At 41.3% G+C, this 19,318-nt stretch overlaps 1 protein-coding gene across 1 annotated transcript in view; it reads right to left on the minus strand.

Moving 5' to 3' along the window:
- Positions 1-19,318, minus strand: part of FARP1 (FERM, RhoGEF (ARHGEF) and pleckstrin domain protein 1 (chondrocyte-derived)) — a gene marked incomplete at its 5' end in the record, with an annotated part of 62,948 nt that overhangs the window by 33,002 nt on the left and 10,628 nt on the right. The window contains 4 exons of the mRNA XM_010161846.1: positions 1,811-1,998; positions 16,063-16,303; positions 17,699-17,783; positions 18,517-18,585. Coding sequence (XP_010160148.1) covers positions 1,811-1,998; positions 16,063-16,303; positions 17,699-17,783; positions 18,517-18,585 — 583 coding nt within the window. The remainder of the gene's footprint in view (positions 1-1,810; positions 1,999-16,062; positions 16,304-17,698; positions 17,784-18,516; positions 18,586-19,318) is intronic.

Here is a 19,318-nt window from a genome sequence, read left to right on the forward strand (position 1 = left end):
CTGCAGACAACAATCACCAAGAGAGTTACAAACTAGTGACCCTTGCTTGCAGTTACTGTGACTCATGCTTGAATGTTCCTGAGCCCTGAAAACATTCCTTCCTCGCAAACACAAGACAACAAGAACTTTCTATGGGTTCTTGAGAGAATTTTTTTCTGCCAAGGTGATTTCTACAGCTTTGGGTCTCTGATGTGTTCCTTTCAGCTTATTCCACACGTTTGGATCAGGACATATTCTGAAGTTCACAACCTTTGCAGGCGAGATAACCATTCAACAAAATAACAAAAATTAGTGTCTGATTATTGTAAGTTTCACTTCCAGGGTATGAAACCACAGCAAAAATATTCTCAAAAATAAAAATCTAATCCCTAAGATTTTCCCAGTGTGGCTGGACAACTTAACAGTGGGAAAGGGGAAGGACTTCAGGGTAAGCTACAGATTTCAAATTTCAGGAAAAAAAACCCCAAAATCCTCCTTATCCAAGAGGCAAAAGTGGTTTTTGTCTCTTAATTCTGAAGAGCCAAAGGATCCCAGTTGATCTTGCTCTGTGTTGCTCAGGAAGCAAAAAGGAAGAGCAAAACATCCATAGATCTTTTGCTTCTAGATTTCCTCCCTGAAGATCAATGATACAAAGGATGCACTGGAAAGGGACGCAAGGGGAAACTGCATGGCCATTTCCTAGTCAAGACACAACCCCACAGGAACCATCATCAGCTGGTATAAGCTACAGCAGTCACTGGCTGCTATAACTTAGGCTCACACAGAGAATCGCGCGTCTATTAGCTCTTAGCTTTTCTTGTTCTCAAGTTACTCTCACATATCTTGCTAACCATGCACAGGGCTTTTCTTCTTCTCAAGTTTCACATATCTTGCTAACCATGCACAGTAGGAAAAGAGATCTGCCTTACACATGCTCCCACTGTCCAGCAAAGCCATCTGAGTTCCTACCTTCCTCCTCCCGAGATGCTCCAAGCTCAGGAGAGGAAGCAGGCGACAGAAGGACAAGAGCAACCCTCTCTTGCCTCGCAGCATGGGAGGAACGAGCCAGCAGACAACCAGAAACTCTGGGCTCAGGCTGAATCACTTCTGCCTGCAAAAAAGCTCTTTTGGATGTGATGCTCTCTGCTGCAACGATGGGGCTGAGCCAAACACTCCCAGCTGAACGCTGCAGGCTGTGGCTCAAAGAGAGCGTCTTCTACTCCCACAGCCACATGCTCCCAGTGGTGCTCCCAGCAGAAACAGACGGAAGAGCCTGGGTTGGATACTCCTGCACAGGCTCAATGCTGTTCCTTTTCCTTCTGTCACCTGGAAATTTTCCCTCCAGTAATACATTGGAATTGACTGTTACAATGAACTACCAGACTCCACTCCTTAAAAGCAAGCTAGATTTATAGGAGGCCCTATCCAAACAAGCTTTAAAGGTTGCAACCACAGGGCTGGCCCAGATTTATCCCACATTAAGCTGAGGGACACAGCTACCCATCTTCTCTTTGCTGCTTAAAGAGGAGCTGGGGCCCCTAACTCCTCCATCTCTGGTTCAGGAAGATGAATCCAGGGCACTGAGCCCTCAGCTCTAGCAGTTCTGTGGTTCTGGTCTGATCCGCTCCAAACAGTGAGTTTGGCCTCAGTAGCACAGGGATGCTCTTGGACACACCGTGACCAAGGGCAGCAGACACCAAGTGACACAACTCAAGTTATCTGTGGGATCTATGATGAGGAAGCAGCAGAGGGTCTAGATACTAGTCACTCTGACAAAGAGCAGTAGTCACAACATGGAGAAGAGAGCCAAGGCCAACTGCCTCTGCCTCACCTTTCTTTTGACCTCTTCTTCATCATCAGTCCTGACGCACGACGGATCATTCAGCAAAGGGCTGATCAAGGGAGACGACTGCTTGGCGTCAGGGCTCAAGTTTGGAGATAAAGACATATTTGCCACCGATGGTCCTCCTTGGGAATTGATGGAAAGCTCTGAAAGGTGAGGGCTGCCAGTCAGAGAACCTGCTAAAAAAATGGTAAAAGAGAAATCAATTAGGACAAGCTCTCTCTAGAAAGTACCAAAAAGAGTTACAACCTTAAGCTGCAGCATGTGAAATTACACTATAAGACACAGCCATCAGGGTCCTCAGACTAATCCAAATGGACTTGAAGCCAGAGGAACTGCATCCACTTGTATTAACCAAGGGACTGGACTGGTTTTTTAGCTGATGATATTGGCTGAAATTAGTGTCCCTGTAGGGAAGGGATCAAGGCATACATGACTGAGCTGCAATATTTACTGCTAAACATCAAATGAATACCAAAATTTTCACCCCTGTAATCCACTCTATGAAAGAGAATAAACACAACAATAAGGGAGTCACCCTAGGAGTGCCATTCTTTCTAGCAAAGTAGAACTTCAAACACTCAAATCAGTAATTCATAGGGAGCTACAGGACACGAGTTAGAACAGATTTATCTAGTGGAAGTCTAGAGAAAAAGAAACTATGGCTTACTACAGCAGTGCTGCTGCTAAGACCAGTGAAATCTAACATGAAGGGAGAAAACTACTAGTTCCGCAATTTCTACACACAACACAAGTATGTATATTATACCTTGTAGGTCTTTCCATGCTCCTCTGATTGTTTGGGATGGAAATGCTAGCATTACATTTACATAAGAAAAGCAATACTTTAATTGCACAAAGCACGACAACTTTAGATTATCACACATATAAAGTCCCATTTCATTTGGGATATTAAAAATATTAAAGAATTAGACAATTTATTACACTTCCATGGATTCACATACACTACATTAAATATTACTGAAATTAGCATTTTGTTTTCTAGGAGGCAGCCAGACTACTGACTGGTTTGCCAAAAATGCCCAGTGTTCTCCCAGTTATCCTCCAAACCTCTGAAAATCTAAACCTGTTTTAGAGGATTGATCTGTTATGTGGAAGAACGTTTACAGTCTGTACTGTATTGGCACCATACATTAAAATCCAACCAAAAAAATGTGACAAGCTCTTGATTACCACAGCTAACAGGCTGTCCAGGATGAAATGTAACACACATATATATCACCGTATATAATAAAGGTCATATACATTTCACTATCATGTCCTCTCTAGATTATGATAGGTAAGTGTTCCTGTTGCTACAACATAGCTGAGATACCCCAGTAAACAGAGGCACCAATAAATATAATTAGGCCAGTAGTAAAACCTATTTATTTTCTGGAAGAACTCAGGATTTATTGCTAGAACATGAATGTTTTCCAATTCCAAACCAGTTCATGTTTATATGTCATTCCTTTGAAAAGAGAAGGAAAAAAAAAAACAATACAGTTATCAGTTTGTGTAATCATGACAGTTATGTAGCCTATTATAAATCAAAGTCAAAGCAGTATTTGTCTGAAATAAAGGTCTGTATTATTACAGCTAGCAAGAAAGGATTTACCGACAGTTTCACACTAAATCAATGTTCAGTGAAATTTGAGAAAATGCCACAGCTTGTTACACAAATGTCAATTTTATTGACACTAGCACACAACTGTATACAGTGTTTTCAGAAGAAATGGAATTCATCATTGAGAAATAGTGAAACAGATTAATAGCAAGGTTGTAAGGTTAAAAGTACTTAACTCTACATTACAAAAGACATAAGAAAAGTGATTATCACCTCAAAAGTAGAAACAAAGAAATTCTGGCACTATGCCTGTCATACGACAGCAAATAAATGATTTGCACCTCTGTGAGAAGTTCACAGGCATTATAGTCTAGAAGTTAAATAGCACCTATCTGTGATAGATAGATATATCGACATATCTACCTACCTATTTATAATCCTAGATCTAACTTCTGATGTACTGCAACTTTTTTTTTTTTATCAGTACAACTCATGTATTTCAAACTACAAAATATTAAATGGACAGTGAAGTAAAAAGATTTCCTAACCTACCCTCGGAAGACACGACTTGGGAAAAGTATTCTGGAAAGTATCACAAAAAAACCGTGCCTGGTGGCTCACAGCATTGAGTATACACCCCATCGATTAATGACTTGCACACCAAAACATCACTGACATTCTCAAAGTTATTTTGCAGCAAGTTAAAATGCTACATCCTCGTTTTTGGTATCAATGTGGACACGAACAGTGACCAAATCCAACCACCACCTACAAGAGCTTAGTTAGACCTCATCTGCCAATACGCTGAACAAGTGAAAATTAAAGCTAGGTATAAGAAAGTGGCTATATTACAAAAAGGGCCTCAGAATGCTGTTATGTTAGCACATTCTGGGGCCTAATTACAACCAACACAGCCGTAAAGATCAACATGTTGGATGCTGTTCTGGTAAAGGTGGGAAACAAACTGTTCTGCTGTGAGGAAGTCAGTAAGTCATGAAGAAAACGGAAGTGGAAGGTCTTCTCTCCCCCACTGCCAATCAACCAGGACACATGTCATGGCGGTGAGGAACAAATAACCTGCATTAATCAAGTGGTCTTTTCTCCATGTTTCATCTGACCTCCTGCCACAGAAGAGTGTATTCATCAACTATGCACTGCAGAATATAAACAGAAGCAGAAAGGAGAAGACCAATCTAATTTACAAGGTACTGAAATTCCTCACATTTTACCCTAAAGGATTCATTGATTGACAGGCAATTATTAGCATGTCCGTTGCCAGATATCAAGTGGTACTGCCCAGTGCATTGAAGGCCTAAAAGGTTTGAGGCTGATAACATGGAATTGCCATTCCTCATAATTCAAGTGATTTTTATTTAGATTAGGACTTGGGTCATCTTTCAAATATAATGGAGCCAACTACACACAAACCAAGAGAGAAGTACAAAAGGATGTTTATCTAAGGATTGCTTGAGCACATGGTAAAATTATGTCCTTGGTAGAGTGGGCAGGAATTAAACATGTGCTTCAATTCTTTTCTGAGCTTGGTGTTTAAGAAGAGAAACAAACACCGGGTGATGACAGTGGCAAATAATGAGAATGCACTTTACCACAGGATGCCAGATCAGCCCATCAATGCCAACATATTTGGAGTTGTTCTTAGTTCCACTGAACTCTAGGGAAAGGTGCTAAAAAAAACCCAAAACCAAACCTTGACTGAAAACTAACTTGAAAAAAACTCTACAAACCAACAATGTCAATTTGTACCTAACTACAGGACACAAAACCATGGGTTATTATCCTAGCTTTACACAAATCACTCCCCATCAACATACAACTTCCATGTGCTGAGTAAAACGAAGCCAGTGGTTAAACCCAGACACTTAACAGCTATACCTCTGTCAAAACACACATCACATTTTCCTGCTACAACTTGGTGGTGGGAATGCACGGGAGCGCTGGCAAGCTGCAGGCGCCCAGCCGGAGGGGGACAGGATGGGCTCTGCACTTGGCTGGCCAGCTGTGATCCATCCAACCAGCCGTACCTGCTTTACCCCAGCCTCCTGTCAGGCACAGATGTTAACCCACTGGGACTGGTGCTGAGGTTGGGCTGGCTAAGCTATACTGCTTTAAAGCACGCCCAGTACCAGGGATAAACCAGTTCAAATAGGTACCTTTCAGTTGGCGAAGAAAGACCCTCCCAGAGGTCCATTCAAATCACAGGTGTGCTGAACTGCCTGCTGCCTCTTTCTTTGTTGACTACATAGCGTATCCCTAGTTAGAGACTTTAACATAACATGCGAGGGCTCCCATCTTTGTGGGGAAGCGGGACTCAATGTATCCTTAAGATACTCCCTCTCTACTCCTTTTCTCCTGAAACTGCTGAGTAACAAACTTATGCCATTTACTGTTCTGTATCTGCTTCAAAAGAAACAGTTCCCAGCTCTATAAACTATGTTTTAACAGCAAGGAAGAGCACAGCAGTGTTAAGATACTCTTGGGTATGTTCCTCCTCTGTGGAGTACCAAGAAGTGAAAATGACTCAATTATGGAAACATCAACCATTACTGAAGGTGAATGAAATTCTGCTGGAAAAGTTCTCCCTCTAAATCAGCTGTCAAGAGTTATATTGTTCTCAAGGTTTACAGACTTATTATTAGAAATTAAAATGTGTTAAGAGACAGAAAAGCATCCTTCTCAATACTTGGAACATTGCAGGACTTACTCTCTCTTAGGCATACTCCACAGACTGCCCTGCACTCAGGGGAAGCTTTTACTCTGCATTAAATGGCAGAGGAGTGTTTTCTAAACTCCAGTGTGATAGATGAAACCCCAGTTGTTGCCCCTTTGTCCTTTGCATTACTAAGCATACCACTTATAAAGGCTCTTTAGTAAGAAAGTACCTGACAGAGCTGGTGCTGCTGTGGCCATAGAGTCAGGTCTAGTTTAATCTTCCATAGTCACAGCGGCTGCATACCTGTAACTTCTACCTAAAAGTTCTGGTCAGAGAAAGACACGTAGTACTAAATGACACGGGGAGAGATAGCACCAGATAAAGTGGCAGGAGTTTTCATATGCCATTCACTGATGACCGAAGTACGTTAGACTGGAGAAGAGTTTAATAAGGGTGTGCACCCCTTCTCTCCCCAGCTGTGAACCAGGCACAGCCACGCTGCTGAGCTACAGCAGATAAGGGACAGTGATTCTGCTCTGCCCTCCCTAAGTGCAAGAACAAATCCCCACTGACTTCCATGAAAGCTCAACGGGGAGCAGTTCACCAGGCTGCACTCCTCTTCCTCACTAAGCAAAACAAGCTAGAGTGCTGGATACGGTTTGTCAGAATTAGAGATCTTGAAAAGTAGCTACACATCAACCACAAATTTATGTACAAACATCCCTGAACACAGTACCAAAGAATTTGAGGAGGAACCGGAATTAAAAACAACCCGGAAAGAGATCTGACATCATATATAACCAATAACCCTGCCTGGCTTGGAAAGGAACATGACAGGGAGAAAGGTCTGCTTTGACTTCACAGCTTCAAAACGCGTGCCCATGGCAGGAATGGCAAGGATTTGGGAGAACGGTGCACCTTCTCCACGAACCCATTTCCTCATATTTAGGACAAAGCATCAGCCAGCAAATGGACAGAACAATTAAACCAGTGACAGTTTTACAGCAAAATACCAGTTAGAATGAGTAAAAGCCTTCAGTACAGGTAAAACTAAAAGTAATTAAAAAAAAAATTAATTCCATGCATACACAGTTAAATGGCTCAACATGCTTATAGTCTCATCAAGCTTGGTGTTGGTTTAGTAGCCAGCAACCTCTCCAGCTGGTAAAGGTCCATGCTTTATTGGTGTACTGCAGTATTCCACAGCGGTGGGTGTGAAATCAGACAGTAGCTGCTGTTGGCCTACATCAGGGTATACTCACGTCTTAAGAACAAAGAGCGAACATTACAGCCTGGGAAGAATACAGGGTCACTGGGCATCAGTCCTTTGTCTAGCCTTGATCTTTCCAGACAGAAATAGAGCAACATATAGAAGTATTCCCTGCTGTACCCAGGGTTAGGGCTGGTTTCCTTTTGTTTGTTTGTCTTTAAACCAACATGACACGGGATAAACTGGAATTGAAAACGTGCAGCCCCCATGTAAGCTTATGCCAGATACTGTCCATTTCAACAAGGTATCTCCCCGAGACTGCAGTGATCCTGTTTGCGAGCTACGGCAGACAGACTCGATCATGGTTGGGTGCAGCCTTCAACAGGAAATGAAGGGCAATCTGATCATGCTCAATGGAGCCCAAACACCCTGGAAAACAGACCTTCTTCCCCCCCTCCCTCTACACTTTTGCTCCTCATCATGGTGCGGTTTCTCAACTTGAGACTCAACCTGGGGCGGGTTTTCTCCAGTTCTGGGGTGAGGAGTGCTCTATGAGACAGGATCACTGTAATGAGAGGAATTAGGTACTCCCAATACAAATAGGTATTTCTGCAGTAAAAGGACATTGAGACAGTGCTCCAAACAATGCAAGGAACAGAAGATACACCATGCTTTGAGGATAGACAGAACATTGAAAAGGCTTTTTCTCCCAGAGAGGTACATGCTGACAAAACAGTGCATACAATGAAACAAAAAATGTTTCTTTTGAAACGGTATTAAACAAATGACAAAAATGAGAATGAAGTTCCCAGTATTTCAATTTTCAAAATTAATTTTGTCTATCCAGATTTGTTAAAAGAAAAAAAAAAAAATCTATGCATGTGCACACACAGAAACCAGGAAAGGGCTGGATAGGTGAAACACTGCCAAGCTTACGAACTTTGGTTAGTGGGTCCAGGTGAGTTTTTTAGCAGGAAAGGGGAAAAATAAGGATTCAGCTAATCAAAGATTTCAGTGCCTCATAGAAAAGCAACAGGCACGAGCTTTAACATTCACTGAACTAAACAGAGAGACCTACCTCTGGTCTTGCTGTAAACCATCAAAGGCAAAAACCTGTTTTCTTCTTAAAACAGGATTTGCAGCATTTTAAAGCAAGCACCTAATCTAATTTTAACAAGCCTGAAAGCTCTTGAATCAGAAAGCATTCATTTTCCTTCAACCATCCATGTTCAATCAGTGACAGCTGTATCATTACTGGCTTTGGAGTTAATTTTTATCAGTAGGAAATGGGTATTTTTGGGGTACTCAAGGTCCAAAACTTTACAAAAAGATCATCCATAAAAATAACACCTTGAACTCTAATCGTTCTAGAGCAAACTAAGTATTTACCATCGCGTCATGCAAATTTATGATCCTAAGCTCTTTACCCCTCCTTTACTGTAATAATACCACCACTATTTACACTCATACTTGTGAAAAGCATGCCTGTGAATACACAGCTCAGCCAGGCACACAGGCTTTCCAGATCTCATAACATTTAAAAGAAAGTGCTCACTGCTTTTAATAACAAACAACATAATACAAGCTCTTTCTACATGCTCTTTATAGACCACAGAAGCAGAACAAAAGACAAAATACTCTAAAAAAACTGCTACACGTTACCCAAACAAGGCTTTTTATTCATATGATGCCTTTGATTTTTAAGTAGAAGCTCTGTATTTTAAAATATCAATGGCACCACACAGCCTAACCGTAGGGATGAACGCAGAAGATGCCTCTGTTCAGGATCCACGTGTTACACAAGAATTATTTTCCTTATATATAAGTAAGATATGTGCCCTTGTCTAGGCATATCTCAGCAACCACAGAAATTACTGAAATAGAAGAGGAAAGATTTCGTTAATTTTAAGTTCCTAGGATTTAAATTTCCTTCCTTTCCAAAATCTGTCAGCACGAGCAAAAATTTTGGCTAATGTAGCTTGACTGAAACCAGAGTCTGCTGCTACCCACATTTGAGAAAAGTTCCAGGTCAGTCTGATCTTTGGGACCTCCTGATGTGCATCAGCCACTTACAATCAGAAACCCCAAAACCCATTGTCATCAAGTAGGAGACACTAACAAGCTGTCGGGTTTCTGACAAGAGGACTGTTCTCCTACAACATGTGTCTGACAGCAGCTAACAAAAGAAAGGTGTATATACTAAAAATTGTTCCAGAAGACTCAATTTCCTTCATATATTTAGGGTGTCTCTTATTTGGTATGGAGAAGAGGATTGATCCCCTAAACGAAGAGGCAAGAGATGAGCTAAAATGTACAGAAGCTGCCTTAGACTACACCACTGGGAGGGAGAAGCACTATTGGAAGACTAAAAAGGACTTTGGCTCCTCCACTTCATGCATGCCTGAACACAGAACCTCTTCCCTTCACACTCACTGACCTTTCCAGCCAGTAACTGCCACACTGCTGAGTGAGGTGGATTTCTGGTAGTCCAAATCCTTGTGCACAAAGGTGACACCCAACTCCTCCTCACACATGTAGAAGTTTGGAAAAACTTGGATTGTTAATTTAGTTTTCATCCTCAGAAGTTAAATTGCAGCAATTAAATTTCATTCTAAAGTCACCTCTGACAGCAGTCTGATGCCTCATTATGAGAAATGAGACTAGTTAAACAAACATGGTATTTGACACGATTTATAGGTCAGACATCCTCTCTTCTGTTGGAGAACTGTTCCAGAAATAGTCACAATTCATGCTAATTGCACATAAATCATACTGACGAGATCTGAATCACTGGTTTTTGATATTCAGAATCAGGTCTGCTTCATCAGTTCAACTGATCAGCACAATCCTTGCTCTCTGAGTACCCTAAGAAACTACTGGGGCTTTAAAATCTTAGAAGAGTGGAAATCATGCTACGCCAAAGGGAACAGCAAATAAATAAGACTAGACATTTTTAGTGTGATTAAGATATTCCCGATTCTTCTCTTTTCCTTCATCTTCCCAACCTTGGAGCCCACCAGAAAAAACTTCTAGTTGATATGGAGACTGCACCTGTGTGCATTTACTGTGGGACAGAAGATGACAGAGCTTAAAGCATCTGCTTCTTAGTGAAGAATGGGCAGTTATAAACAGGTTTTAGATCTTCCTAACCCATTTTCCATTTGACTTTCTCTGGCCACGACCACCATGTATTTGCGTGTATAGATAAAGAGGCCAGACAGAAGCTTCTGGCATGAATGCTACTGCTTCAGCATGAATACAGCTGCTTCAGCTAATAGAAACTGCTCCACAAACATCTTTGCAAACAGAAACCAGCCCTATAAATATTCAAGGAGGAAAATACAGGTCCTGAAGCAGTCTGGCCTAATTATACTAGCCGCATTTAGTGAACTAATGCACAAACTATTGTTTTTTTCACCCTTTGCTGGGTTCTAATTATTATGTTAAGCGTTGCCAATGCTGCTCTGTTGAGAAAAATCTGTCTAATTTTGTATGCCCTTTAATCTTGGAGCCAACTGGTAGACTGATTTAATTTTGCAAATTATTAACATGTAACTCTTTCATTATGCTCATCCACCTACTTTATAACTGGACTCAGCTCCATATAGCTTACATAACGTACACACAAATATAGTAAACTTAAAAACTTGGTTACATGTTGACATTTTTCAACTACAGAGATTCCTCTTCCAGTCTTTCTTTGATGTACTTTGTATTTAGCGTGCACTACAACACTTAATGGGACAGTACCTAATCGGCAGGCCTATGAGCTATGGGGGATTTTAGACAACGGCAGCACGAGTCACAGATCATCTTCAGAGAACATCCCTCTCTGTCACACACAAAGATAATATTTGCTAGGGGATATGGACTTAAACTGAAAACAGTGCAGTCTAGGTCATTCAGATATGAAATATTCAAAATTCCATAACTGCACTATCTTATGTACGTCCTGGCTCTTATATCAACTCACCACTAGCCACGTTTCTGTCATCTAGCCAAATTAATTCCTGAATTTTTTATATGTCAGGTCACTGAGGAAAACTAGAGTCTAGGAAAGGCTGGTATGAAAAAAAAAAAAAAAACCCCAAACCCCAAAACCCAACCAACCTCTAGAAGATTCCCAACAGGACATCATACGTTTGAGCTGCTGGTGTGCTGGAGAAAAATTAAAATTGTTTGATATGTTGGAGTTTTTTTTTAATTCACTGCAGCAGATGATTAACTATGATCAAGTACTTGGAATAGCAAAGAAAGAATCAGGGTGCCTTTTATCTATAGACTAAGCTGCTCCCATACCTGCACATTATTTTGGGACAAAGTCCTAAACTGCTTTTGCAACTAGACTCCATATTCATCCAACCAGGACAGGACAGAGTTGGTTCAGCACAGTGACAAGCCGTCTGGACAGCCCAACAATGTGCTTCCTTCATGTCCTCTGGAAGGATAGAATATGGGTGACTCAGGACTCCTCATTTGGAGTAGATGTAGCTACTCCATCTTGCTGGGATGCAGCTCCCTCATTTGTAGTAACTGCCTAAGGATATCTGGGCGCTTCGAGAGTATGGGATTTAAAAGATATTCTAGTGAATAAAAAAATTTTGGATAGTGAATCTGAAGTACCATCAGCCACACTCCAAAATCTACTGCAAAATCTACTGGGAGAATCCTATCTTTCACTTGTTCTATAGCTATCTCTGTTAGACTTGAGACACAGGTATGCTTAGACCACTGCCGTTGACCAGGGTATGCAGATTAATCAGTGCTTGCCACGACTAACTTGAACTGACGTGCTTCTCTTCCCCTCTGTGCTCTGTGAACCAGAACAACATGAATTCCCCCATCTCATCTCGTCTCATTCGCAGTCTTGCCCAAAGGTCTCTGTTCTTTCCTCCAAGGCCTTTCTGTATTTGTCCCACAGAAACAAACTCCCAGATGAATTCTGAGGGACGCGATCTTACGTGAAAACATCAATTTAAAACTGCTCTCTCACTCACCACTCTTGGCAAGCGCCCAGATATGAACCACATGTCTGGTGGAGGAATTTGGCCCACAGACTGTTTTTAATTAAATGCTTGTCTACTGATATTAAACTGAACTTCAGTGGCATAAGAATGCTGCAAAAACGATTCATCCTAAATAAAATGTTTTCCTATGTAAGTTACAAACTTTGTTTCTTCAAACTGGAAGAATTCCACGTGTCAAAACAACAACCACTAAAACATTTAAAGTTGATAAAATGCCAGATGACAGAAATAAGTCTGAGAGAAATCCTCATATTTCATTTCTGAGAATAATATTAAAAAAAAAAAAAGCTGAGATACTTCATTATCAACTAAGCTAACTCCAGCTACCAGCAGGTCTGTTACTGTAAAATTATAAATCTATTATCTCTGTAGGCATATACGAAAAGAAATCAGACCTGAAAACAGTATTTGAAAGGATGCAAAATAGTAAACACCACTTATAAAATCTTATATTCACTTAAATCCAAACAATATGAAATCTATTCAGTTTTCTTAAGTAGCAGAAATGACTGCAAACCCTTTTGTTAAAAATCCATTACTTGAATTCTAATTTTACTGGCTAACAAAGCAATTCATTCATCTGTCCAGACTGCTATTACTTTACTGTATAATATAACTACAGGTACTTTGGCTGCACAGGCAGCAAAACAAATCAAAAGGAGACTCATGCATCCACTCTCCATGCTCACGCTATCTGCTAATGCAGGCTTCAACTAGTTATATTTCATTGTAAATATTGAGAAGTTCAAGGCAATTATTTTACAGCTATTCTAAATCCAAAACACAAACCACCCTCTTTTAGAATAATACACAAGCAAGCTTTTCACTAATGATCAATCCCGCTGTTTCTAGGTTCATGCTTTAAACTACAGGAACAAACTACATTATTCCCTGTCACCAAAATATCACTGCCTAAAGAGATGCTTTAAATCATTCCTGTTCAAAAATGAGGTATCTAATCTTTAAGAAAACCAACACACTAAAGAGGATGAGCAGGTTAAAACTTGTATTTACATGAAGATATATTTTACTGCAAAAAAGTAAAGTATATAACAAGACATGCCTAACTACTGTAGGTATCTTTTTAAATATCCTTCACTTAGATGAAGCTCTGAAAATGTGCATAGACCAAGGCATTAGAAAAATTAAAAAGACTTCTTATTTTCTTATTTTTGTAAAAACAATCTTGAAAAATTTTATATTGTCTAGATTTACAAAGTCCTGTGACTTGTTCATCAGTACTTATGTGGGTTGATTCACCACTGCTGCACACATGTACTGCAAGTGACCTGCAGTTCAGTCAATGCTGTTGTTCATCACTTAAAATTCTCAATTTTAGTTCCCTTCCCCCACAAGAAAAATATATAAAAGTTAATTTTAAGGCCAGTGTTTAAGAGCATATCTTGTCTCCAAGCACTAATAACTGCAGGAAACTTTCCATACAGGATACCTTTCATCTGGATTTCCTTAATTAACTTGGAGAAACTAGAATCAGATTTCATTAGTACACAGCCTCAATTCTCAATACTTTTAGCCTGTGAAAAGGAAGTTTACAGAGAATTAGTCTCCCTGTCCTTCTGCACACATGCCAACATCTAGCTACTCTATGTACAGCACAGAAGACAAGCAGCGTGGACCACAGTCAGTCCCATCGTTCTCTGTGTCAGAGGATGAAAAATTTATGAGGTGGCACTGGTAAAAAAAAAAAAAAATAGCTTGCGACAGACTAATTGGATCCTGAACAGATAAAGATTTTTCATGATCAAAGTAAAAAATAAAATCAAACAGCCACCATCTCCAAACCCCCCACCAAAAATCACCCACAACAGAACTTTGATGTCTCTGTGAATAATTCCACTGAAAGAATAAGAGGAAAAAAAATCTCTTGCAATTAATCTTTATACCACACTGATAAAGGATAGAAAGGATTGCCTTGCAAGTCATACTCATACCACTCTTCATTAGAGCTGTTTCAATCTAAGCTTTTTTAAACTTGAATTATATCTTTCATCTTGTTCTCTTTCTTGCCCAAGAGACATTCTGGAGTTTCAAAATCTCCCTCTCCAAATCAGCCTGTTCAACCCACTGAAGAAAGAGACAATATTGCCATTGTTCCTTTATATGTGGCTAATATGTATCCTCAATTAAGATTTTTAAATGGATTATAAAGATGACTACACCAAACACATTTATGCTATGAAAAGATTTTCCAGCATGTTTCAAGATTTCAGCAAGTCTTGGTCTTAAATGTCAAGCTGCCTGCATTTGGCCCTACGTGTAATTTTTTCTGCCTAACTCAGCTGAGGCACTCAGAAGTTGCTCTCCGTATACAGGAGAGAAAAAAATTGTAATAGACATACAAAAGAGCACAACGTACCTGCTTAATTTCATTTTTGTTTGTTTTCTCAAAACAGCTACTCAAGTGTCAAAGAAGCTACAATATATACCTAAAATATGACTTCATACAAAGAACAGCGGAGTGTATAAAGTCTTACAAAGGTACCTAAATCAGTAATAATTTTCCTCTCCTCCTGCCTCTCAGAGGAGACGCGTTACTGTTAAGCTTCACTGAGACTCACCCTAATTACTGTATTCCTAGCATCCCTTCCCTCTGGCTGGTCAATACAATGACAACCATTGAAATAGCCCATGCACTGAAATGTTTACCAGCCACTCTTCACAAGCCCTAGAAGATGCAGTCACTCCAGTAAGCAATCACAGTATCTGCTGGTATCATACGCCCCAGTCCCTAGCAGCTGAACACCTGCACACCGTCTTCATCACTGAGGCCAACAGACACATCCTCCTCTACCTCCTCATCAAGCTGAAGGCTTCCGAAGGAATACTTATTTCTAGGCATGGCAGAGGAACTCAGCACAATGGGATTTCCAAACACCAGGGGGTGAGTGAAGGGGTTAATGATTTCCGAGTCGGAATCGCTGGATTCCGTCCCACTGCTGGTGGAGCCCTCCATCATTTGGATTGTAGCCATGTGGTCCATCATACCACTGGCATGCAGTGACTGCATGACTGGGCTCTGCTTTGACTGTGCCCCAGCGGGCATGCCGTTGGCCATCATTTTGCCTTCTGGAGAAGACATCTTGGCCACCCCATCTCCTTTACAGTATCTTTCTGATCCATACTCCTGCCCAGGGGTTGAGGATATCTGGCTCAGGATAAATGGATCCGTAACCGATTTATTGCAGAGATTTGGGATTTTCTGTGCACGAGGCCATTGAGAACCTGGAGAATGTCTGCCATAGCAGCTACTGGCATGGCTATCCTCCTCCCCAGTCCTCCCCCTGCACTCATGTCCGTTTTCTGAGACATAACCCTGAGAGCCAGTTCTGCTCAGGCTCATGTTAGGGCTTGACCCTTTGCTACTGGGAGGCAATGGAGTGGCCAGCGGACTACGGCTCCCTGGCCCGCTAAACATTTCATCAACCAGTGAGCTGTGCCTTGGCATCCTGGGGCTTCCCCCGGTGTAGAAGGAGAGATTTGCTGGATTATCATCAAGGTACTCTTCAGAGGGATACTGGGAAGACTTTATGGAGGCTGAGGAATCCCTGTACCTAGCTCTATTGCGATTTTCATCTCTATAGTGAATATAGGCACCACTGGTCAAATCACCCTCATAATTGTCATTTGTTTGGGAATATGACCGGGTTATTTGTCCTCTGAGGAGATCATACTCGCTATCTACATCACTGCAGTCAATGAAAGGAATGGAGGTGCTGCTGCCATGAGCAGCCCTGGAAGCTGGACCTGTGCTTGGTTGCTGTGACTGAGGTCTGTTCTGCTGCATCCTGTCCTTAGCAGCTTCCTCTTCTTCCTCCACTGTTGACACCACTGCTCCATCCACCTTCCTGCCTTCCTTCGGGCTCTTCTTCAAGGAAGGGCTCTTGTGCTGTCCAGTGTCTTCTGTTGAAGCCTTCGAGTCCTTCCCTTGCCGGCAGCTCTGCACTGCTGCAGCGTCACTGTCGTCTCCATAGGCAAAGCTAGAGCTCTGGAAAGATAAAGAAGGGAAGGCAAGGGGGAAAACAAAAGGGAGGGAGGGGTGGGAGGGAAGAGGTTTGGAAGGGAAGGGAGCCAGAGGGAAAAGGCTATGTGTAATTATGCACCAGAATTTTGCACTGCATCTTGCAGCAACATAGGAATCTCTTAAAATGGAAGACGTAACCCAAGATTCAAAACGTATTAGAAGGGAAAAAAAGGAGGTCTCTGATCTTAAGAACAGAAAAATACATAAACTAAGCAAGGGAAGAGAAGGCAGACAGAATGTGGTGATAGGTAAAAAGGGGTATTTGAGGTTTTTCAATGCCCTAAAGCATCCATCAACACTAAGAACATCAACCTGTTAGCACTACTCTGAGAAGCTAGAGGGACAAAAAAGATAAACGCATTAAGACAAATTTTGCACAGCCTACTTACACATGCTAAAAAGCCATGTGTGGGCTTTTGAAAACCCCGCATTCAACCCCTGCAGCATACCTGCCACTAATTCCTGAGCTGGCTTTTCTGCACACAGAAATATTTCACACCTGCCCAGTAGCCATGCTCCACCTACCCGAGCTTGTCTTGGCAATATTAAAATGCTAAAAGATATTTGAAATGGGCTGCATTTATAGCAGAATTCTCTGTAGTTCTTAGATTTGCAGGAATAAGAGAGCCCATGAATATCAAAAGGAAGCGGTGCAAAGAAGGTGAACGTGTAACATTCTTAAATACATTAACATAATACCTTGCTCCGGCCATTTAAACTGCCTAATGTAAGGTTAGGTGATTACAGGTTCTCCTCCACAAACACAGATGAGCACTGAGAAACACTGGCAGGTAGAGCAACCCCAATAACCTAGTCAGGTAAATGGACCTCCCTGACCTGGATCCTCTGGGGGCTGTCCCAGTAGAGCCATCAGCCCATGGTCTGGGTGTGCCTGGGATGCCAGCAACCGGAGACCACAGCACATGCCTATTGACTGGGTGAGTACGTCAGTGTGCAATTGCTAGTAAACATTAAACCGGAGGAGTTGCTGAGCAGGACAAGAGGGCTGGGAGCCAAGTACTGGAGCTGCCGTAAGACTGTGGGGCCTGGGGGTCAATTACTGGTGATGCCGTAAGTCTGGACCAGCAGTAACACTGTGGATTACAGTTTTTCAGATGGTCATTAGTGCAGCTTGGACAAGCTAAGTATTTGTATTTGTCTGGTTGTCTGGAAGCGACTCTGTTCCACAGTGCAAATAAACCTGTTCCACTTGCAGAACCCAAAAATTATGACACCCAGGGCTCCCAGTTAAATGGAAAGTGAGCAGAACACTATGCTTCTAGAGTTTCAAAAATGCAATCAGTGCAGGGCAATATAACAAGAAATGTTTAAAAGGCATGATTCCAGGGTTTCATCAACATCACTGACTTGTTTTGGCACCTCTGTATGCTGTTCTGAAGGCTGTGCAGTCAGACTCCTGATGGAATGAATCTTGCTGTGTTTCCTGGAGATAAAAGGAAAATGACAGTAAGAAGCCATTTCATTTTCTTTCTACAAACAGGAACCAAGAGACAGGCATCCTTTAAAACAAAACCTTTCAATAGGAGCTTTCATAAAAGTTTGCTCCAAACAGATTAACATTCCTCCTTTCTGTAAAATTTAAATGCGCTATGTGTTGCAAACATACCACTGTAAGAAAAGGGAGAGGCACTGAAGCAAAAACACTTTATCACCAGAACATGGGTCATAAGCAATGAACTGTTGGCATGAACTTGGTGGCATCCTGGCCGTTACCTTCAGCTCACCATGAGCAAGATGAGTTTAGAGAGAACTGGCTCTAGCAAGCTGGAAGCTTTCCCTGGAGACCTCTCCCTTGAGGTTGGCTATACCTATTCCTGTTACTTTCAGTTTTATTCTGAGGTGAATATGTCTGTTCACATTCACCACATCCCACCGAAAAGGGTGCAAATAGGTAAGGGAGGAAGTTACCTGTGATGGTAGGACACTCATTGATGAAAAAAAGATTGAAGACTATTGATTTTAAGCAAACTCTAGGTTATGTCAACTTCTGCCAAAACATTCCAGACCAAGGGGATATTATACAAGTGATAAACTGTCAAACCAGCAAAGAAATTTTTCACTTGGACTGATGCCAAGATCTTAGAATATAACTAACTGGAAATCATGACTTTTCTTTGATTAAAACATATTGGGATAGTTCATTTATTTCCTCTCACCTTTCAAATTGCACTTTTTTGTGCCCTCCTTCTTTAACGTAGTCAAGAACTTGCTTCTGAGTCCGACCACTGGAAGAAAACCACAATTAATATATCAATCTGAGATACTGAATTTGCCACATTTAATACCACCCGGTCATCATAAACGTGCATGTGGCCTGCATATGAAGTCACAGCATCCAGAAAAGTATTTGTCACTATCAGCAGAAGATCATATAAGATTATAAGTGAACCTGATCAGATACACACAGATTTTTATCATTTTGCCTGTTACCCCTTTTTTGCTACAGAGCTACTTCTTGATGCCATTTTAGAACTGCTTAAATTCAGCTGGGGTGCCCTTTATAGGGTACTACACTGCTGGGAAGTCACCACAATAAAAGGTTAAACTAGGGTTAAGTTTTCCTCTCATGAACAAAGAACATTCCTGAATCCATTTGGGAGTCAAGTACCGGCCTTACCTGGTATCAGCAAACCCTGGAACCAAGATGAAAACCACTGAAATGCATTTCTTGACTTGGTTGCTAGCAGGAAACACATCAACTAAATATACATACATTCTTCTGCAGAGATTTAGGGTGGAAATCACTCTCTCCCTTTCATCTACAGGCCACGAAAAAGTAGGGAGAAAACCCAGTAGTTCCTACTGTGCAAAGATAAAAACTCCAAAGGGAACTGAGAGCAGTAAAAAAAACCCCTCATCTCAAGAATGTTTAATAGAGATCCAAATTCTTTTCATTCATTATAGGCTTTAAACTAACTGAATTACCACAAGTCCTGGAAAAAGTTACTAAATGTATGC

This window comes from Eurypyga helias, unplaced genomic scaffold (genome assembly GCF_000690775.1).
Source record: "Eurypyga helias isolate BGI_N326 unplaced genomic scaffold, ASM69077v1 scaffold1482, whole genome shotgun sequence".
In the NCBI taxonomy this organism is placed as follows: domain Eukaryota; kingdom Metazoa; phylum Chordata; class Aves; order Eurypygiformes; family Eurypygidae; genus Eurypyga; species Eurypyga helias.